General features: G+C 43.4%; 1 protein-coding gene across 3 annotated transcripts in view; it reads right to left on the reverse strand.

Annotated features, from left to right (window-relative positions):
* Window positions 1-19080, reverse strand: part of LOC307100291 (hepatitis A virus cellular receptor 1-like) — a 33863-nt gene extending 14783 nt beyond the window's left edge. The window contains exons 1-5 of one of the 3 annotated variants that reach the window (XM_079772675.1): window positions 18937-19080; window positions 12342-12399; window positions 9414-9752; window positions 6547-6627; window positions 697-786 (exon numbers count right to left, since the gene is read on the reverse strand). In XM_079772675.1, the coding sequence (XP_079628801.1) occupies window positions 697-786; window positions 6547-6627; window positions 9414-9752; window positions 12342-12387 (556 nt within the window). In that variant the 5' untranslated portion in view covers window positions 12388-12399; window positions 18937-19080. Of the gene's footprint in view, window positions 1-696; window positions 787-6546; window positions 6628-9413; window positions 9753-12341; window positions 12400-12521; window positions 12597-12785; window positions 12888-18936 lie in introns of those variants that run through there. The other 2 variants (XM_079772676.1, XM_079772674.1) reach the window with 2 other exon arrangements.
* Between the last annotated feature and the right edge of the window lie 3905 nt (window positions 19081-22985).

The raw sequence follows: 22985 nt of genomic DNA on the forward strand, positions 1-22985 counted from the left end.
AGGAGGACAATGGTTTAAAAGCTCTTCTTTGGAGAGAGAGTTTAATTTGGAATCAAGCCAATTTTTGCCATGAAGTACAAAAAACATAAATCAACAAATATTTGTCAGTGTCTATTACATGCAAGGCATTAATCTAAAGCACAGGTCAGCAAACCTTCTGTAAATGGCCAGATGAAAGTGTTAGGGCTTGGCGGCTATCGTCTCAGTGGCTGTTGTTCAACTCTATCGATGTGAAAGCAGCCATAGACCTGATGGTACAATGATTAGAAATGGTTCTTTCAATAAAATATTATAGGTAAAACTAGTGGTGGGCTTGTTATCCTTGTATGAAGGGTCCAACTTCAGAGAGGACTAAAGGAAAAGCACTCAGATTTCTCTTCTTCTCTGGAATAACCTAGATTTTACTCATAAACCAATGCCAGCGGGACCAAATACATATTATTAGTTGTCCAATATCACCAGTCTTGGGCTTTTTAGCTAATGATTAAATCCTTTGAGAATCCAATTTTTTAAAAAATTGGTCCCCTCACTCTGAAGATGCATGTAATATGGGACAAGGTTTCACAGATCACACGAGGCCCTATGGAACCCAGGGAAAAACCTTTAGCATAGATGGCAACTCCACCTTAACAGGTACTCTGGTGGTCTTCATCCACTCAGTAGAAGGCTTCTAGCCTCAGAAACATGTAAGTTTACCTGTCTGCAGGTTCAGTGTGGGTGCTGGAGTTGTAGGAGCAGACGTGAAGACCTTAGGTGGTGTTGGAACACTGGTGACCTTAGGTGGAACTAGAAATCAACATGAAAGCAAGGATTAATCAAGCAGCAGGGAACAAGAGCTTTGCTGATCCGTATGTCAACTCAACCAATGAGAGACTGTCCCTAGGCATAACTGGGCACCAACCTCTCCTGAACTCAGAGTCCTTATCCTTTCTCGATTAAAATCTGAAAACCGTCTGGCCAAAGGAAAACATGCACTGAAATGTACACACTCCAGGACAATAGAAGTGAAAGGGTTATCCAGAATTAAAACTGAATTATGTGAAAGATCATCCATGCATAGACAAACATCTGCGAGGTACAGAAAATATCTAGAGCCTGGATCTGTCTTAGTCTTCTCAGTAGTGAATGACTAAGACTTACTTTAACAGCAGCTCCCAGATCCAAAATGTTTACCAAATAAGTAGCATTAAATTCAGTCAGTCCTGCGGGTACCTTCTCAAGTGGCCTGCACCACAGATGAGGATTAACTCAGCCCCACTAGCAAATGCAAGATCACAGGAAGGATTTATACAACATACATTTGGATGAAGGTGAACTAGACCACAGGTAATATCTTTGACTCTTTGCAGAGTCAGAGGTGGTGTAGGATTGCAACTCACTTCCAGAAGGTCTCCAACTACCCAGAGAGAGAGCCGAAGCTAGAATTAAGCCTAAACACAATGCATGGCTCAGAAGCAGAAGCAGATCAATGAAGGCCTGATTCAAGAATGTGGCCCTGCCCTAGCCTGTTTTGCTCAGTGGTTAGAGTCTTGGCTTGTGGACAGAAGGGCCCCGTGTTCGATTCCGGTCAAGGATACATGCCTGGGTTTCAGGCTGGATACCCAGTAGGGGGTATGCAGGAGGCAGCCTATCAAATGAGTCTCTCTCATCATTGATGTTTCTACCTCTCTATCCCTCTCCCTTCCTCTCTAAAATCAATATAAAAAATATATTTAAAAATTTTATTTAAAAAAATGTGACCCTTTTTCTCACCGAGCACCTTATTTTTCTTTTACAATAAGCTTTCTTTTAAAAAAAATTTTTTCATTGATTTCAGAAACTAAGGGAGAAGGAAAGAGGGATAGAAACATCAATGATGAGAGAGAACCATTGATCAGCTGCCTCCTACAAGCCCCACACTGGAGATCGAGCCAATAACCTGGGAATGTGCCCTGACCAGAATGGAACCATGACCTGCTGGTTCATAGCGCAATGCTCAACCACTGAGCGACACTGGCTCAGATACAAGAAGATTTTTTAAATCTAACTCTACTGAATATAAAAGAGGAGTCCATTGTATAGGAGTCCATTGACTTGAAAGCTCTTCCTTGGGGAGATCTAGTTTAATTTGGAATTGAGGCAATTTTTGCTTTGAAGAGGAAAAACTGTTTTTCAACAAATATTTGTGTCTATTGCATGGAAGGCATTAATCTAAAGCAGAGGTCAGCAAACTTTTGTGAGAGCCAGAGAATAAATGTGTAGGCTCTGGTGGCTGGATGATTTCAAAGGCAGTTGCTCAACTATATCAGTGTGAAGGTTTCTATAGAAAAGATCATTGGATATGACTTCTCCAATAAAACTTTATTTATGAAGCAGTTGGTAGGTCTAATTTGAATCTAATATGGCTTTGGACTAGTGTTTGCTGACCCTGCTTTAAGGTATAGTCAGAGGCTTTTAGGAAGAAAAAAATCGAATTTTCTTCCTCCAATTTAAATATAAAGTGGAGGAGAAAGCAAGCATGCAAAAAAAGTTTTTAAAGAAACATAAGGAATAATAAATAGGAGAAAAACTAACCAGTTTTTCTAATAAATTTGTCTACTTCAATGCTTACACCAGGCGTCCTCAAACTACGGCCTGCGGGCCACATACAGGTGTTTTTGCCGTGTTGTTTTTTTACTTCAAAATAAGATATGTGCAGTGTGCACTGGAATTTGTTCATAGTTTTTTTTAATTTTTTTTATTATTATTATCCTACCTAATAAAAAGGTAATATGTAAATTACCATCACTCTGCTACGCCCACGATTGGGCCAGCGGCAGATGCAGGGGGCGGGACTCGGGGTGGCTGGGGTGGTGATTGGGCCGGCAGGACGCTGAGCTTGCATTGCCAACGGAGGCGCGAGCTCAGTGCCATGGCTGTGCTGCAGCACAGACGGGCCTCTGGGGCAGCGAGCCGGGTGTTTGGAGGCCCTGGCTGACGAGGCGGCGCAGGCGGGCGGGCGGGTGGGCGGCGCGGCTCCCAGGGGAGGAGTCTGGCAGCAGTTGGGCCGCAGGAGCACGTGGTGGTGTCCGCAGAGGATGCGGGTTTCCGAGCAGCCCAGGCCGGCTGAGGGAGGGCTCATGAGGGAGCCGGAAGGCAGAGGAGGCGGCGGCCCCAGCCTTCCTGGGCGGGAGGTGAAGGCAAGACGCTGGCCTGGGCTCTGGCCGCAGGAGGACAACGCCCCCGCCCCGCCTCGCCCTAGGGGCCCAGGGACTTCGGAGCTGCCAGCCACACAGGTCCCGACCAGCGGACAGACAGTCTACACATGCATGATTAGATCATGCACTGGGCCTCTAGTTTTTTATAAATCTTTATTGTTCAGATGATTATTACAGGTGTTCCTCTTCCCCTCCCCCCCCCATAGCTCCCCTCCACCTGATTCCTCACCCCACCCCATACCCTTACCCCCCCGCCACTGTCTTCATCCATAGGTGTAAGATTTTTGTCCACTCTCTTCCTGCACCCCTCAGACCCCCTTCCCCTGAGAATTGTCTGTCGCCGCCCTTTCTATGTCCCTGATTCTATTATATTCACCAGTCCATTCTGTTCTTCAGATTTTTTTATTCACTTGATTTTTAGATTCACTTGTTGGTAGGTATGTATTTGATGACTTTTTGTTGTTCATAATTTTTACCTTTACCTTTTTTTTTTCTTCTTCCTTTTCTTAAAGAATACCCTTCAGCATTTCATGTAATCCTGGTTTGGTGGTGATGAACTCCTTTAGCTTTTTCTTGTCTGTGAAGCTCTTCGTCTGACCTTCAATTCTGAATGATAGCTTTGCTGGGTAGAGTAGTCTTGGTTGTAGGTTCTTGCTATTCATCACTTTGAATATTTCTTGCCACTCCCATCTGGCCTGCATAGTTTCTGTTGAGAAATCAGCTGACAGTCGTATGGGTACTCCCTTGTTTTTATCTTGCTGCTTTCAAGATACTCTCTTTGTCTTTTGCCCTTGGCATTTTAATTATGATGTGTCTTGGTGTGGTCCTCTTTGGATTCCTCTTGTTTGGGGTTCTGTGCGCTTCCTGTACTTGTAAGTCTATTTCTTTCATCAGGTGGGGGAAGTTTTCTGTCATTATTTCTTCAAATAGGTTTTCAGTATCTTGCTCTCTCTCTTCTTCTGGCACCCCAAAAATTCGGGTGTTGGTATGCTTAAAGCCATCCCAGAGGCTCCTTACGCTATCCTCACACTTTTGGATTCTTCTTACTTTCTGCCTCTCTGGTTGGGTGTTTTTTTGTTCCTCATATTCCAGATCTTTGGTTTGACTCTTGGGGTACAGTGATCTACAGTTGAGTTTCTGTATATTCTTTATTTCAGACAGTGTATGCATAATTTCTGACTGGTTCTTTTCCATTTTTTTGGTATTCTCATTAAGGCCCTGGAAGGTCTCTTCAAGTTTATCAGCGGCTTTTAGAAGATTCTTGAGTAACCTTATAAATGTGGTTCTGAACACTGTGTCGTCCATTAGTTTGCTTTCCTCCATCTCTTCTATTCGTGACCTGCTTCGGTGTCTCCGCATTTTGGCTGCCTCCCTGTGTTGATGGAGTGGCTTTGTGTGGTCAGTGACCTATAGGGGCTGGTAGCTCAGCTTCCCCAATCTCCCTAGGTGGTCGCTCTTGGTACCCCCCTTTGTGGGCTGAGTGCAAAGTCTTGGTGTTGTTAAGCCTTGATTGCTGTTGGTACACTGGGAGGATTTGACCTCCAGTCCAATTGCCTGTGAGGATCAGCTGTGTCTACGCTGGGAGACAGCCTTATTCAACTAGACTTGCAAAATTGTAAAAGCCTCTGTGCTCAGCTTGGATGGGGCGGAGTTTCAGGGTGGAGCCTACAGCCTTGGCTTCCCGTCAGCCCTGTCCTATGAGATTCCTGGGTCTCAGTGTCCCTCAGTGTCCCTCTGTACTCCCTGAAAGCACCTCTGAGAGAAAGGCACCCTGAAGTTTCACCCACTGCCAAACAGTCTAGTCTCTCCCCAATGAATCTGGATTCCCAGATTCTCACCCAGAACTGGGTTTCAGTGCAGTCGGAACTGGGGCTCAGCGCAGTCCGGAGCTTTTGTCTCCTTCCCACTAGGGCAATTCAGCGGCACAGTCAACAGTCCGTCCTCTGCGCGCATTCATGTGCGCGCCTCCGGAGCTCTGCCTTTCGCCGCTCCCCTGAGTTTCTGCCTTACAGCCCAGATTCCCCCAGTATGAGCCTGGGTCCCCAGGGTCTCACCCGGAACTGGGGTTCAGTGCAGTCGGAGCTGGGGTTCAGTGCAATCTGGAGCTTTTATCTCCTTCCCGCTAGAGAACGCCAGCCAGGCACTCAGCTGCTCCGTCCTCTCCGGCTCCGTCCTCCCCGCACATGCGCGAGCCCGTGTCTCCGCCCGTGTCTCCATACCTCAGGCTTTTACGGCTCCTCTGATATTCCTTGTGGTTTTCTCTTTCCTTCTAGTTGTGGGCGTTTCAGTCAGCCAGCTTTCCTGTGGTTCTGGATGATGTGTGTTTTGACTTTTAGTTGTATTTTTGAAATTGTTGTGCGAGGCTGCAGGTTAGGTGTTTACCTATGCCACCATCTTGGTTTCTCCTCCATAGTTTTTTTTAAACTATAGTCCGCCCCTCCAAAGGTCTGAGGGACAGTGAACTGGCCCCCTGTTTAAAAAGTTTGAGGACCCCTGGCTTACACAATGTATATGCAACAAGATTGAAAGGACAATTGTTAATGTTGGTGCTGTACCTACTTGACAGGACCCTATAAAATAAGACTGAATCATACCTACTGTGCATAGGGTTATCATAAGAATTCATATGATATAATATTTGCAAAGTACTTAGCATGTTTCCTGACATAGGAGACAGAGTGAATATTAACTTCACTACAATCTTATTCTCAAGTAGAGGGTCTAACTTCAGAGTGAAGTAAAGGATCCTTATTCAGAACTCCTTGGAAGAACTGAATGCCATTAATTTGACCATTTTTCTCTGTCATTTCCTGTATTTTCCTCTTAAACCTGTGCTCATTGGGCAAAATCCACACCATCCTCATTAGATATCAAAGATCAGTGGTCTGGTGGGTTTGGGCTAATAATGAATGCCTTTGAGAATCTGACCAGAAAAATCCAATGGGCCTAAAAGCATGGAACAGACTGGAAAATCTCAGAAGGAAGTTGGGAGTGAGTGGGAGGATGCGAAGAGATCAACTAAAGAACTTGTATGTATATAAGTATAACCCATAGACACAGACAATAGTGTGGTAAAGGCATAGGATGAGCAGGTGCAGTATGGAAGGGGGCTATGGGGGAACAAAAGGGAATATATGTGATACTTTCAACAATAAAGACTTTAGAAAAAAACAAACAGTGAGTCTCCATATTCTCCAAATACTTATAGTTACAAAAACTGGCTATGAGACTAGGGTTCACAGACCCTATGAAACACTTGCTTGGAGCCACCTAAGAACCCTTACCTTGAATTGAACATTTTAACACATGCCCTGTGTGGTTTCCATCCTCTTACTAGAAGGCCTAAGGCCTCAGAAACAAATGGCTTTACCTGTCTTGAGGTTCTTCGTGGTCGCTGGAGTTGTAGGAGCAGAAGTGAGGACCTTAGGTGGTGTTGGAGCAGTGGTTGGAGCTAGAAATCAACATGAAAGCAAGGATTAATCAAGCATCAGGGAGCAAGAGCTTGGTGCTGGGCCTGTACATCAACATAACCAATGAGAGACTGTCCCCATGGAAAACTGGGCAATAATTTGCCCTAAACTATGACATTCTATCCTTGATTAATGAGATTCTTACAGGGAAAGACTTGAAGAAAAGCCAATGAAAACAGAGATAGTTGTATTGCAATATATACCAGGAGGTTAAGAGGTAAGAAAGGGTACCCAATATTAACACTGAAGCACTCTGAGAAGACCAACCATGCATATCAGATTATGTATCTTCTTAAACATCAGGGAGGCAGGGAAAATGTCTAGAGCCTCAACCTGTCTTTGTCCTTTCAATGGTGAATGACTAAATTAAAAAGTCGTTTCTAGGCCCAGAAAGTTAAAAAGATATTAATTAATACATAGCATTTATTTCAGTCTTGAAGATACCCTCCAAAAAGACCTGCACTCTAAATGAGGACTAACTCATACGCACTACTATCCTAGATCACAAAGACACTTTATATATTGGCTGGAAGGTAGACTAGACCATAGGTAGGTAGTAACTTTGTCTCTTTCCAGGGTTAGATAGGGTGCTGGATTCAAATCTACTTACAGAAGGTCTCAGAGCTACCCAGATAGTGCTGACACTAGAATTAAGCCCAAACCTAGTGGCTGGCAAAAATGCAGATCAATGAAGGCCTGATTCAAGAATGTGTACATTCTGCTCACCAAGCTCCTTTTTTTTTACAAGAAGCTTCCTTCAAACTCAACTTTACTAACTATAAAAGAAACCCCTAGCCAAAACCGGTTTGGCTCAGTGGATAGAGCATGGGCCTGCGGACTGAAAGGTCCCAGGTTCGATTCCGGTCAAGGGTATATGCCTTGGTTGCAGGCACATCCCCAGTAGGGGGTGTGCAAGAGGCAGCTGATTGATGTTTCTCTATCATCGATGTTTCTAACTCTCTATCCCTCTCTCTTCCTCTCTGTAAAAAATCAATAAAATACATTTAAAAAAAAAAAAACCCTAGACAATTGGTTTGAATGTCTTTCTTTTTAGAGAATCAGTTTAATATAGAATTATGCCCATCTGTGCCTCAAACAGGATAAACATTTTTTCAACAAATATTGGTATCTATTACATGCAAGGCTTTAGTCTTAAGCAGAGATCAGCAAACTTCCTATAAAGGTCCAGACAGTAAATGTGTTAGGCTTTGGGGTTCCTACGGTCTCAGTGCTCAACTCTGTCAGTGTGAAAGCAGCCACAGTCCAGATAGTACAAGGACTGGGTATAGCTGTTCCAATAAAGCTCATCTATAAACAGTCGGTGGACCTGTTTGAATGTGATCTGGCCCTGGGCTATAATGTTGGCTCCACCTGATCTAAGCTGTAGTCAGAAGCTAAGAAGTATACAGTCGCCTGGCTGGTTTGGCTCAGTGGATGGAGCATCGGTCTGTGGACTGAAGTGTCCCAAGTTCGATTCTGGTCAAGGGCACATGCCTGGGTTGCGGGCTCGGTCCCCAGTGGGGGGCATGCAGGAGGCAACCAGTCGATGATTCTCTCTCATCTTTGATGTTTCTATCTCTCCCTCTCCCTTCCTCTCTGAAATCAATAAAAATATTTTTAAAAATTTAAAAAGAAAAGAAGTATACAGTCTAATCCTTTTCCTCATTTAAAATCCTAATATAGAGAAAAAAGCAAGCATGCAAAAAAATCTGATCAAAGGAGCATAAGTAACAATAAAGAAGAAGGGAGGGCAGAGTATAGGGGTGGGACTATATATGCTTACACAATGCATATGCAACAAGATTGACTTGGTAAATGTTAAAGTAATATATCTAGTTGACAATCTCTTATACAATACTAGTGGCCCGGTACACAAAATTTGTGCTCGAGGGGTTAAGGGGAGGGTTGTCCTTCTGCCCAGCTGGACCCTCTATAATCTGGGACCCCTCGGGGGATGTCCGACTGCCCTAAACTGGCAGACATCCCTCTCACAATCCGGGACCTCTGGCTCCTAACCGCTCACCTGCCTGCCTGCCTGCCTGATTGTCCCTACCATTCTGCCTGCCGGTCTTCTCACCCCTAACTGCTCCCGCTTGCCGGCCTGATCATCCCCAACTGTACCCCCCACCAGCCTGCCCCCAACTGCCTCCCACTGCTGGCCTGCTTGCCCCCAACTGTCCCCCCTTCCAGCCTGCTCGCCCCCAACTACCCTCCCCTCCTGGCCTGATCGCCCCTACCACCTCTGCCTTGGCCCCGCCACCATGGCTTTGTCCAGAAGGACATCCAGAAGGTCTCCTGGAAGGTCTCCCAGTCTAATTAGCATATTACCCTATTATTAGTATAGATTGTCTACTTTATACATTTGAAAATTTCCAAGTTAGGTTTAAAATGTTAAGTTCATTTTATAAATTTTCAATGACATCATCTCAGAGAAAAGTGCAGTTGTTTACATGGAATAATTATAGTTTGAAAAAAAAATTCACCTTATCTCCTTATGGAACATGAATGCCTCTTCATGAACTAACCAGCATTTTTGAAACACTGCTTTAAGAGATAGTCTGCAGACTGGGAAGGCCCTCCAGTCTCCATTCTTGACTAGATTCTTTTAACACTTCATTCTATACAAGTAAGTAATACTATTTCCCCAAAGTTATTAAAAAAACAGGATTGTCGGAACCTCCTCTTTCTTTCTTAAAGAGAATATCATTTCCAAACAGTAAACATCTCAGTTCATGCACATGAAGTGATCACAGGAATACAAACTCACCTGGCTTTATCTCCAAAAATATATTCTTTTTATAATCATTAAACCACCCTCTGAACTCAATACGGCAACAATAGGTGCCAGTGTCAGACAGGGCTGCATTCTGTATGGTTAAAGACAAATCCCCTCTGGAAATGATTCCATTCATCCGATAACGCTTGTCCTTCTCAAAGGTGACACGATAGCCATCAGTCCATACAAGTTCATTTGAGCATTTGAATAAAGGGCATGACCCTCGGCCCCAGCACATAGGTGCGATTTCACCAGCTGTAGAGTAGCTACAGGGTAGCGTGACAGTCTGTCCCACCACACCAGTCACACGTGTCTGAGAAACGACAACATCTGAAAATAAAAACAAAACTGAGTATGAGGTCTCAATATTTGAATTTTACATTTACAACCACTTACTTCTCTTGATATGGTTTATTTCGTTTGTAATCATGTGACTTTAACCTTAAATATAAAAATGTTTTTATGTTTTACTGTTTACATCTTCATCAGCATTTTGGTTTTTTGATAGTTATAAATAACACTTAATTTAAACTTATTTCTTTTTTTTCTTTCTTTTTTTTTTTTGTTAATCCTCACCCAAGGATATATTTCCATTGATTTTTAGAGTGGAAGGAATGGGGAGATTCAAAGGGAGAGAAACATCAATGTGAGAGACACATATTAACTGGTTGCCTCCTGCAGGAGACCTGATCAGGACTGGGATCAAGCCTGCACCCAAGGTACATTCCCTTGACCAGATTTGAATCTGGGACCTTTCAGTCCATGTGCCAATGCTCTATCCATTGAGCCAAACTGGCTAGGGCTAAACTTATTTATTTATTTAGGACTAGAGGCCCTGTGCATGAAATTCATGCATGGGGGTAGATCCCTCAGCCCAGCCTGCACCCCCTCCAATCTATGACCCCTCGAGGGATGTCTGACTGCCAGTTTAGGCCTAATGCAGGATCAGGCCTAAACCAGCAGTGGGACATCCCTCTCGCAATCTGGGACCACTGGCTCCTAACCGCTCACCTGCCTGCCTGATTGCCCCTTACTCCTCTGTCTGCCTGGATAATCACCCCTAACCACCTCTGCCTGCTGGCCTGATCACCCCTAACTGCTCTCCCATGGCAGCCTGATTGTCCCTAATCACCTCTGGCTCGGACCCCACGGCACCTTGGCTCTGTCTGGAAGGAGGACTGGATGACTGGAAGATGTCGGTCTATCTGGTCTGATTAGCATATTACCATTTTATTAGTATAGATTGTTTCCCAATAGGATAAATTGACCACCAGGGGGAAGCCCCTGTGTTGAGCCTCTGCAACTGGGGGTCACTATACATCATAGCGACTGGTTGACTGGTCATTCTGGTTATTCCACCGTTCAGTTGCTGGGCTTTTATTATATAGGACTAGAGGCCCAGTGCACGAAATTTATGCATGGGAGGGTGTGTCCCTCAGCCCAGCCTGCACCCTCTCCAATCATCGGGCCTAAACGGGCAGTCGGACATCCCTCTCCCAATCCAGGACCGCTGGCTCCCAAATGCTTGCCTGCCTGCCTTCCTGATTGCCCCTAACCGCTTCTGCCTGCCAGCCTGATCACCCCTTAACCATTTCCCTGCCAGCCTGATTGATGTCTAACTGATCCCCTGCCAGCCTGATTGCCCCTAACTGCCCTCCCCTGCAGGCCTGGTCACCCCTAACTGCCCTCCCCTGCAGGCTTGATCGCCCCCAACTGCCCTCCCTTGTAGGCCTGGTCCCTCACAAGTGCCCTCCCCTGCTGGCCTGATCACTCACAACTACCCACCCCTACTGGCTTGTTCCCTCCGAACTGCCCTTCCCTGCTGGCCATCTTGTGGTGGCCATCTTGTGTCCACATGGGGGCAACCATCTTTGACCACATGGGGGCAGCCATCTTGTGTGTTGGAGAGATGGTCAATTTGCACATTACTCTTTTATTAGGTAGGATTCTTGACTGTATTTCCTATGCTGTACTTTATATAATTCAACTAATCAGCTAGGTTTGGACTGTGAGTTTCGAAATGCTCTGGGATAAAATGCTGATTGTTACGTAAAATAAGAGTCTATTTTTTCACTGGATTTTTATAATATTTGATTTTGCCTCACAACATTTGTAGATTACAAATATAGCATGCTAACTTAAAAATTGAGTATGGAAGTATAATTTAAATGAACTTTTCCCCATAATCACATCACATCTGGTGATTATTGTTTTTAAATTTAGGTTGTGTCTATTCCTAACATTGTCTCTATCTCATAGAATGTTTTGATTAAAATATAGGGTGTCCCAAAAAATGTATACACACAATTTGAATAATTATAAAGACAGTGTTTATTTCAATACATTTCATTTTCAAAATTGAGCTATTGGCTATTAAAGTACCTGGGATCCAGCCAGAAACCCTGGCATGTGCCCTGACTGGGAATTGAACCAGAGACCTTTTGGTGCATGGGTAGATGCTCAACCAACTGAGCCATACTTGTCAGGCCATATCATATTTTTAGAAGATAAATTTGCACATGGTTAAAAACACACACAAAAATTGACAAAATAAAAGACTGGTCTCTTTTCCATTCTATCCCCATGTCTTCTTTCCATTCCCTCCTACTCCATGAAATGATAGTAGTATTTCTTACAAAAATGTGAAAAGTCCATATATATCCAACTACCTAGCCATCCTCTTTTTCTTAAAGAGAAATGGCAGATTATAACAAAATGTTACATTTAGACTTAGATTTTGTGATGCATAGCATTTAAGAAATTTCTTTGTAGTAAGATTTCAGCCTGGTCTTTGCTCACTAGTTGACACATTACCTTCCAACAGAGTCCAAGCACATCCATCTTCCTCACCCACACCCACACACACCCTACATTCCCCCATGCCCAATCTTCCAAACCCCAGCCCACCTATCCACTTACCTGCCCAAAGCAGTATGAGGCTGGGGAAGGCTACCCAAGGAAGCATGATGGTATCAGCCTAAAGGAAGAGAAAAAAAGGGACTGTTTGGTTTTCTCCAAGCAGATGGTATGGGGACATGTCTTAATTCTCAGTTTGCAACTTTTCCTTGTAACCTAACTGCATGCATTACATGAGCCTACCTTGCTATGGATGGGAGACCGCATACAATGGATTCAGGTCTTTGTTAGCTTAGGGTGGCTGAGAGCTCTGTACCTCCGACAGGCAGGTAAAGCTGTCCTTGAAAGTAGCCCCTTATTTCCCAGCTCCTTTTCCTCACATAAAGTTCAAACTGACTCCCGATGCTCAGAGAGATCAGGGAGTAAACAGGAAGGAAACCAGAGCCAGGCTCAGTGGGGGAAACGCCACAACAAAAACCAGTCATCCAATGGTCCTGATGCACTTACCCTTGGGCTCTGAGATAACCGTCTACTGGCTCTTTGGTGAGTAGAGGGTACTCCTTGCCCTGTGGCCAAAATGGTTAGTCCCTAGCCTCAGTTATATTGCCAAGTTATCTATTAACAAGGATTAAGTCAGAATGTGAATCACTGTGTTTCATCATTCATGCTACAGGAAGCAACAACTCAGACTGCATTTTATTGAATGATGTCAGGAGAACATTTCAGAAAGCAGAATGTGGACCAGGCCTGGTGCTCATAGACACAGACTCAGAGAAGAACCCCAAAACTGAAAGTCTACTTTCATAAATGGGGGGCAGAGAGAGGCTGGCAAAAGAAGAAGGCCACTCCAATCTGGCAAGTAACAGTTTAAAAAAAAAAAAAAAAAAAAACTCACATGCAAGCTTCTTCTCTGGTGACTGCAAGACAAAATGGATGCCCACACTTCTTGGCAGGGCACAAATAATTGCATAGAGTAAAGGATGGGGACAGTCATAGATACTAGTTCATGAATGCTACCAGCTATTGGAAATTACTTTACAGGCTTGGCAAGGAAAGGACAAAGGCCTGCTCCAAGAACTGGTGCATGTCAGGAGGCAAAGAAAGTGCACCGATTAACGTCAGAATGAATATTGATTATGATCAGACAATCAAAGTGGGGTTTGTGGAAAGCAACGTCCATTCTGGCCTGAACTAGCTTGTGGGACAAACAGAAGTCACATTGTGGGACAGTCTCTCCTCACACTCCACCCCTCATAATTGTCTCTTACAGTCTCATGCCTCCCCTCTTCTGCAAGTTGACCTCAGAAGTCAGCAAGGGACTCAGTGGCAGAGAGGTAGCTCAATTATTGCTAACTGACTGCATTGAAGACACAGTTCTCAGTAACAGTGCAGACACGTACAAGGAAAGAGACAAATTAAAAGAAGCCGTCCAAGTATTAATAACAATGTTTTTCATCATGCTCCCCCAGGTCCTAAATCTGTTGGTTAGTAAGTCTTGTACTAAGAAATATTATCAGATGGATCGAGTATAAAAACACAGCATTCAGTTTGAATAATGAATGCTTCCCCCCACCACTATACTCCATATAAGTGGACATCACAAGAAGTGCAGATTTAAGGTCAGAAAGACAAGTATTTGGTAGGGACTTGAATTGGGAGATCTTCTCCTTCTTTGAGAATTACACTTGCAGCCTAGCCAGGCTGTGTAAATAAACCACATGTTGTCCAAGAGGAAGTTGTGCCATCTGGGGTAAGTAAGGGAATATGCCAGAAAAGGATCCATTCTTTCCTCTTTCAATGGTGCATATACCAGTCCATGTATAGTGTATCACCATGCATGGGTCCCAATGGCATTAGAATGGCAGGGTCCCACCAGAGACTAAGCAGTTCTTCCATGCTCAAGCATGTGAAGACCTGCCAAAACCGGTGAGGCTCAGTGGATAGAGTGTCGGCCTGTGGACTGAAAGGTCCCAGGTTCGATTCCGGTCAAGGGCATGTACCTTGGCTGCGGGCACATCCCCAGTAGGGGGTGTGCAGGAGGCAGCTGATCAATGTTTCTCTCTCATCGATGTTTCTAACTCTATCCCTCTCCCTTCCTCTCTGTAAAAAATCAATCCTACATAATAAAATGGTAATATGTAAATTACCATCACTCCGCTATGCCCACGATTGGGCCAGCAGGAGGCGCAGGGGGCGGGACTCAGGGTGGCCGGGGTAGCTGATTGGGCCAGCAGGATGCTGAGCCATGGCTGCCGGAGGCTTTCGGAAGGCCTGGGGCACCGGCGGACAGCCGGCCGGGTCCCCCGCGATCAAAGGCCAAAGCGGGGGACCCGGCCGGCTGTCTGCTCTGGCGCAAGGCCTTTCGAAAGCCTCCGCAGCGCCGGAGGCTTTCGGAAGGCCTGGGGCACCCGCGGACAGACAGCCCGCTGGTGCACCAGGTGCATGATTGAATCATGCACTGGGCCTCTAGTAAAATATATATTTAAAAAAAATGTGAAGACCTATTCTGGTGGAAAATCCCATTGTAGGGTCTACTAAATGGTTCCTGTTCCAGGGATAAAGGGCTTGGTGCCCTCATTATCATAACTCCTTCATCCATGGCAAGTTTAGGGGCTATTGCTATGCCCTTTGTTTTTTACACCTTTATTTTAACAAAAAAACAAAATCCTGATTTTCTTTCAGTTTACTTTTTAAAAAATATTTTTTAATTGATTTCAGAGAGGAAGGGAGAGAAAAAGAGAGACAGAAACATCAATTATGGGGGAGAATCATTGATTGGCTGACTGCTGCTTGCCCCCTATTGGAGATTGAGCTCATAACCAGGGCAAGTGTCCTGACCTGGATTAGAACCAAGACCTCCTGGTTCATAGAACAGCACTCAACCACTGAGCCACACCGGGGCTGTATCAGTTTACTTTTGATATTTTAAGTCCATCAAATTAGCCATGGCCAGATAACTCAGTTGGTTAGAGCATCGTCCCAGTAAGCCAATGTTGCCAGTTCCATACAAGAATCAACCAATGAATGCATAAATAAGTTGAACAACAAACTGATGTTTCTCTCTCTCAATCAAATCAATAACAAACATATTAAAATAATAAATCCACTTAATAAAATCTATTCTAATTTTAGAATGCTTAACCAGGTCAGGACAATGGGCCTATACCAGAGACCAGCACATAGAAGCAAGCAAGGAAGGGGTGTTGACTTATGTTAGAATGAACATCAATTGTAATTAGTCTCTAACGGGGAGTTGTGGAAAGCAACCTCTGATCCAGCCCAAGTCCAGCTCATGGGAAAGACAGCGGTCACATCAAGAAAGAGTTTTCTCTACACTTGGGTTCAGATCCCAGCTCTGCCACTTAGGAAGCTGGTAGCTCTGTGAGTTACTAAGTTGAGCCAAGCCTTGATTTCCTCAATCCTTACATGGGGCCAAAAATATTTGTTCTATCTCCCTTAAAGGATTGTTGTAATGAACAAAAGTCTATGGGTGAACTCAAAACTAAAGCTAAATATGCATGAATACTACAGCCACCATTTCTGGAGAATTACTGTATCACGGGCTCTGTGCATTTTAGTTTCACCCTTAGGCAGGTGCAGTTATTAACCCATTCTTGGAGGAGGAAGCTGAGGTTTGGAAAAGTTAAGTGAGCCTAGATACTCGCTTTCCCTTTATGCTTTGTCTTTATATACTTACAGTGGACACTATTGACCCTACTTCAACCACCACCAAAGGTTAGGAGGCATATTCTGAAATGCTTCACATACAAATAGGTCATGCCTTATTTATTTGGGAGGCAAAGGATTTTATGACCAGCCCTGGCCCATGTGGCTCAGTTGTTTGGAGCGTCACCCTGTGTGCCAAAAGGTGGAGGGTTCTGTTCCAGGACAGGAAGTATTCAGGTTGCATGTTTGATCCCCAGTTGAGGTGTGTGTGCAGGAGGCAACTGATTGGTGTTCTCTTTCACATCGATCTTTCTTTCTCTCTGTCTCTTTCTCTCCTTCTGTCCTCTCACCCTTCCTCTCTCCATATAAAAAAAATAAAATTAAAATATTTTGATTAGTTTTGTTATACTCTGGGACTCTGCCAATGTCCAGTAGGTCAGTGATAAGGATTTTCTAATTTAATTAAACTCTTACACAGTTTTTACTATTACATTGAGGCTGACAAATATACTAAGGATAAAAAAAAGTCCAGGATTGTACAATCAGAGATGCAGGTAAAGTAAACATTTAACCAGTAAACATTGCAGAATGATATAGTTGTGCAGAATGATATAAATGGCAAATATAACTAGACCATGTCACTCCCCCACTTACAACCCTCCCATGGCTCTTTCAGTAAAAAATAAAAAATCCTAACTCCTAACCTAGATGCAAAGGCCCAGTGATCTACCCTCTGCCCAACTCTCAGATTTTCCTCTCTCTCCCCTGCCCATGGGGATCCAGTGACTCATGGTTCTTTCAAATGCATTCCTACTTTAGAACCTTCTTGCTGGTGGTGTCTCTGCCTAGATCCCCATTCCTTTAGCTCACCATTTCCAGACTTCCCCTTTTCATTCTGATCTCTGCCTAAATTTAGTCACCTGGGACATTCCTCATCACTCTGTTTTGTTTTCTACACTGTACTTGTTAACTCCTTTCCTATGATTTGTGTGGTGTTTATGTGTGTGCATGTTGTGTGTGTGTGTGTGTGTGTGTGTGTGTGTGTGTGCGTGTTGTGTGTGTGATAGCTGGTGTGGCTCAGTGGATAGACCATCAGCTTGCAGACCAAAGGGTCCCGGATCCATTCCAGTAAAGGGCTCTGCAACCTTGTTTGAAGACTTCTCTCAGGCCCCGGACCTGGTTTGGGGTTGGGCAGAAGGCAAAAAATCATTGTGATTCTCTCACATTGGTCTTTCCCTCTCTCTTGCACTCTCCCTAAAAATCAGTGCGAAAAGATCCTTGGGTGAGGATTAACAACAAAAATGTGGTTAGTACAAATGAGGAAGTTAATTTTTTTCATTTAATTTTATTTTAATTAATTTAAATTTAGGAGCATTTGAGATCTGTCTCCCCAGCATCTGTTGTCAATTTGGCTCAAATCAAAACTTGTAAAAATTTAAATAAATTAATTTTAATTTAAATAGCCACACATGGCAATAAAATAAATTTTAAAAGAAAAAAAAAGCCACACATGACTATTGTGTATTCTCCATACACACATGTTCGTTTCCATTACTATATTATATAATCCCCACTTCACAGATGAAGAGAGGCTGAGCAAACGAATGTGTCACCTCTAAAGTCACAGCATCCAAGTAAGCGTAAACATGCAGGTCCTCCTCACTGATGTTGCCCAGGAGAAGCTTAAACAACTGAGATGTATAAGCCATGAATCCATTTAAATGAGACTCTATGTCCCAAGAAATTCAAGGAACTCTAGTTTTGTGAATTTTCCCAAATTTTTTAAATAGGTTTTTAAATTATAATTGACATAAAAGATTATCTATATTTGTTTCAGGTGTACAACAAGAGTGACTAGACATACAGACCTTATAAAGTTATCCCCACGATAAGTCTAGGACCCATGTAACACCATACATAATAATTACAATATTATTGACCATATGCCCTCTGCTGTATTTTACTTCCCTATTATTTATTTTATAACTGGAAGATTGTACTTTTTCATTCCCTTCATCTTTTACACTCTCCACCTCCCCCACTCCCAATCAGGTACCTATCAATTTGTTCTCTGTTTCCATTTAGTTTTCTTTATTCTTCTTTTTACATTCCACTTATATGTAACTGGAAACTGATGGTCTTTTTCTTTCTCTGTCTGCCTTTTGTCACTTAGCATACTATCCTTTAGGTCCATTTTGTCACAAAAGGCAAGATTTCATTCTTTTTATGGCTGGGTAATATTCCTTTGTACATATGTAACGTGTGTTCTTTATCCATTCATCTACTGACAGATGCCTAGGTTGCTGCTTGTGCTGAATTGAAGGGCATTTGGGAGAGATTGCAGGGCGTGCCAGAAGCAGGCCATCACTCCTGTAGAACATGAGAGCTTTTCAGAGAGACCGTGAGAGCTCCTGTGAAGGGCCTGGAGCTTCTGGAAGAGGCTCCAGCAAGGTGAGCTCATTGGATGGGACAGGGTCTCAGGGAAAAGCCAGAGCAGGGCAGACAGTGTAGGCCAGGTTAATGGAGAGAGAGATTTTGTGCCTGCCTGCCCAGGGCGAGCTGGATGAAAGAACTCAACAAGGAACAGTAGCACCCAGCAGAGCTTCTGTCCCCTGAGAGAGTTCCTACCAATCCCTGCCCCTCTAGCCTTTGCCCTAAAGTTAGTCCATTGAGTTCCTCCCCTCATGTCCCAGGCACTTCTGGAACTGCTGCCTCTGTGCTGGAGCTTAGAGGGCGGGAGTTCATGTGAACCCTCCGAGTACAGTGCTAGGTCTCCCATAACCCTTCCTCCATCCCAGACATAATCCCCACTGGTGCCCAAAGCTGATGTTACAGGAACTCTCGGCACAGGTGCCCTGTGCTATGGAGCCTGGAGTGGGGTCAGGCCTCTGACTTCTTATTGGGGGACCTGTGAAGCCCAGCTATCCCTCCCATTCATTAATCACTATGCCAGGGTATGGTACCTGCCCAAACCACATATCCACCCTCTTACCTGTCTTGTTGAGTCACCTTCTTTACACCTTTAGTTAGAGAAATTCTGCTCAGCTAGTCTTCAGGTGGTTCTCTGTGATGGGTGTTCTATAATTCAGTTTTAATTCTGATGTGCTCCTGGGAGAAGGCAGGTTCAAGATTTACCTACTTGGCCACCTTGACTCCACCCCTCCACCCCACCCCACCCAGTATTTTCCCTAATTTCTATTGGTTCAATCATTGTTGTCCTAATGTGCAAGCAACAAAGTTCTGATTTTCTCTTCCGCATAAATTTCCAGAGGATTGTACTTACCGGTAAGTTAGGAGGTTTCTAGCTCCTCAGGGGGTTTGTCACCGATCCTTCCCCCAAGGGTTTTTATAGATAAAGACAACTTTCTTCCAGCATTCCATTCTTTATCACTTTGCCACACCTTGACATCAGACCATTGGGAAGTATCTTTGAAAGTCAAACTTCTGCAGTCTGCCACAATCTCTTTACTGAATGTATCTACTTCCTAACTTAAATAGATTATAAGGAGATATTAGTGGACTGGAAAACATTTGTTCTCTGCTAGGCTGTCTTTAAGATTCAGCACAGAGCTTGATTTTAGGTCAGGCTCTGGAGCTGAAAGGCCACGCAAATTTTGAGACTGTTTATATATGAAAGGGTTCTCAAACTACCGGGGCCAACTCCTCAACTTCTAAGGAATAAACTGAGGACCAAAACTAGGACTAGAAGATGGGAGCCACAGAAGACACGCTGTGGAGCCAACACAGAAGAGAAAGCCTAGAGTGCCTACTCCTACTCAACTGTTCTTGTTATTCAACAAACATTATTTCACCAAATATCCATTGAGCACCTAATGCTAAGCAATGGAACATCTGATGGGAAGAAAAAGAAAAAAGCAAACCTATAGTCTTTACCCTCAAAAGTTTAGATAAACAAGCTGCCACCTTTAATACAAAAATGAAGTAGATCCCTGGCTGGCATGGCTCAGTAGTTTGATCGTTGGCATACGCACTGAAGGGTCTCGGGTTCAATTCCTGGTCAAGGGCATGTACCTGAATTTCAGATTCAATCCCGGCCCCAGCCTGGTCAGGGTATGTGCAGGAGGCAACCAGTCAATGTGTCTCTCTCACATTAAAGTTTCTCTCTCTCTCTCTCTGCTCTCTCTCTCTCCCTTCCCCTTTGGGGGAAGGGAGACTTCTGAAGCCCAGCTATCCCTCCCATTCATTAATCACTACGCCCACCCCTTCCACTCTCCCTAAAAATCAATGAAAGGAAAAATATCCTCAGATGAGGATTATAAAAAATAAATAAAAAAGGAAGTAGAGCTACACTGTGCCCCAATATAATTGATATAAATCTTTCTGATGTTAATAGCATGTCCATGGACACTCCAGGTTTTGAACTTGTGTATGACAAAAAATGTCAGAAAACTGGGAAGAATAGCTGGGCTCCTCTCACAGCCACAGGGCAGTACCTGTGCACAGCAGAACGTTTTTCAAAGATATCATGATAGTACCATGACTTTTCCTTCCCAAAACCAAAACAATGGGTGTTGTCTTCTTAGAAACACTGACAACATCGCATATTTGCTTTTGGATGAATGCTTTCACCCGAAACCAGTGTGCCTTATTGTATGATCACATGATTATAAGACGTTTCCCCCACATTCAATTTTGGGAAGATGGCTGGGTCAAAGAGACTTAATAGCATTGGTATTTTGCTATTTATTATTATACAAAATACTGTAAAATATTTTCTAAAGGTGACCCATCCATAAAACAAGCATTTTTAAATTTATTATTGGTTGGTATCTTTATTTTTTGGTTAATCCTCACCCCAAGATATTTTTCCATTGATTTTATTTATTTATTTATTTTTTAGAGAGAATGGAAGGGAGAAGGAAAGACACAAAGAGAGAAACATTGATGTGAGAGAGACAGATTGGTTGCCTCTCACATGCGCCCCATCTGTCGGGGGCTGGGATTGAGCCTGCAATGAGGTATATTCCCTTTACCCAGAATTGAACCCATGACCCTTCAGTCAGAGGGGTGACACTCTTTCTACTGAGCCAAACCCACTAGAGCCGTGGTCGGCAAACTGCGGCTCTCGAGCCACATGTGGCTCTTTGGCCCCTTGAGTGTGGCTCTTCCACAAAATACCATGGCCTGGGTGAGTCTATTTTGAAGAAGTGGCGTTAGAAGAAGTTTAAGTTTAAAAAATTTGGCTCTCAAAAGAAATTTCAATCGTTGTACTGTTGATATTTGGCTCTGTTGACTAATGAGTATGCCGAGCACTGCACTAGAGTAATACACATATTTAAACAAATATCACCACCACCATCATACATGAATAGTTTACATAATTAAAAAGGTTTTTTAAAAATCTCATGGCTTTCTCTGGGAAAAGAGTCACACCATAAATAGAAGGAATTTCAGCAAGAACTAAGAAAAGAAAATCATTACTGTGAGTAAATAAGTAACTTGGAATGTCCTTAATAGTTGCAGTCAGTGTAACTACAGAGGATCCTGAAGCCTGGAACTAACATTCCTGACTCATACTGCTCTTTGCCCAGGTTCCAGAGAAAATCGGCCCAAATCTGAGCCTTCCTTAAGCTTGAGAACTTTTCACCCTAATGGTGCAACTGTCCTTTTCCCCACTTCACAACTGAGTCCCAGAAAAGGTTGGTGGAAAATCTTAAAAATTACACCTTTAGGGCATCTCAGCTTATCTCCAGAAGGATCCATACTTTCTCAATAGAAATCTGGAGACAAAGTAATGTGGTTTAGTTTAATTTTTTTTTTTAATTTAAATGAAAGTGAAGTAGGTTTTTCTTATGTTGGTTTTTTTTCAACCTGTAAAATACCTCACCTGGTTGCTTTTGCATATTAAAGGAAAAGGTACATGTGAAAGTATGTGATAGCAAGCACAGAGTATGCACCAAATAAATTTTAGCTTTGATAAAACTTTCAAAAGAAAAAGTAAAATTTAAACTTAAATGGAAATAAGCTCCAGGGACACCCAAAGTCAATTGCAGGCACATCTTGCAGATTATGGGGGATCAGTCCTCAAACATCCACAATAAAGTTAGCCTGGATCTTTTTGCTGTGGCAGGGCCCTGCCTTCAGTTTATAAAAGTAACACAACACCTGTGCAGCACCATAAAGGGAAGTACAAACGAGGAACCACTTGGAATTTCTGCAAGACCTTACTTTTTCAGTCTCAAAAGATAAAGGGGTCCCTCTTTTCACAGCCGGTGAGTCTCTTAGGCAGAGCTCTGGGAGAGAAAAAACCCTAAAGCACTTCTATAAACAGATCATATATTCAATATTATTACTCTGTGATTAACTTACCACTTGTCATCTCCAGGGCACTGGTAGTAGCTTTTCGTTCTTCTTTCTGACTTCTGTTTCATTCCAAGAAATTGATGGAAAGTGGATCCCACTCAGGTTCACTGCCGGCCTGACCTTTAACTTACTTAACCTGTCCCAGGCTTCATATCTTTCTTTCTTTTTAAGTGAAGGAGAGTTTATTAGTGAAGCAGTTTGGCAGAGTGGCTATGCCACAAACAGAGCGGCCTTCCTTTCTTTCTATGAAGTGGAGGGCAGACAGGAAAACCCCGCTATAATGCTTAAATCTTGCCTTTTAATTACAAAAGAAAACAGAGATCATCTAATACCTACACAAGCACCTAAAAGGAAAAAGTGAAAGTCTACATCTTGAGCATTTACTCCTGTGGGGTAAACACATTCATTTGGGTACATTCTTCCAGATTTTTTTAAATCCATGTCCCTTCACTTGAGGATAGAACCAGGGGACTGGAAACCATGGGCACCAAAGACCTGATACCAAGGCAGAGCCCCTTCCCTCTGCCTCCATGTATTTCTGGGACCAGGACCAAGTGCCAGGTCTTATCAAGAAGAGGAGGGTCTCCCAGACCTTTTTAAGGTAAAGAAAAAATTTCTATCACTTATATATACTATTCTAGAACATTTTTTAACTTATCAATAAAGCATTCCCCTCTGACAAGTGACATAGGCTTTGTCAGAGTAAGGGTTTCACCT

This window comes from Cnephaeus nilssonii (genome assembly GCF_951640355.1).
Source record: "Cnephaeus nilssonii genome assembly, chromosome: 5".
NCBI lineage: Eukaryota > Metazoa > Chordata > Mammalia > Chiroptera > Vespertilionidae > Cnephaeus > Cnephaeus nilssonii.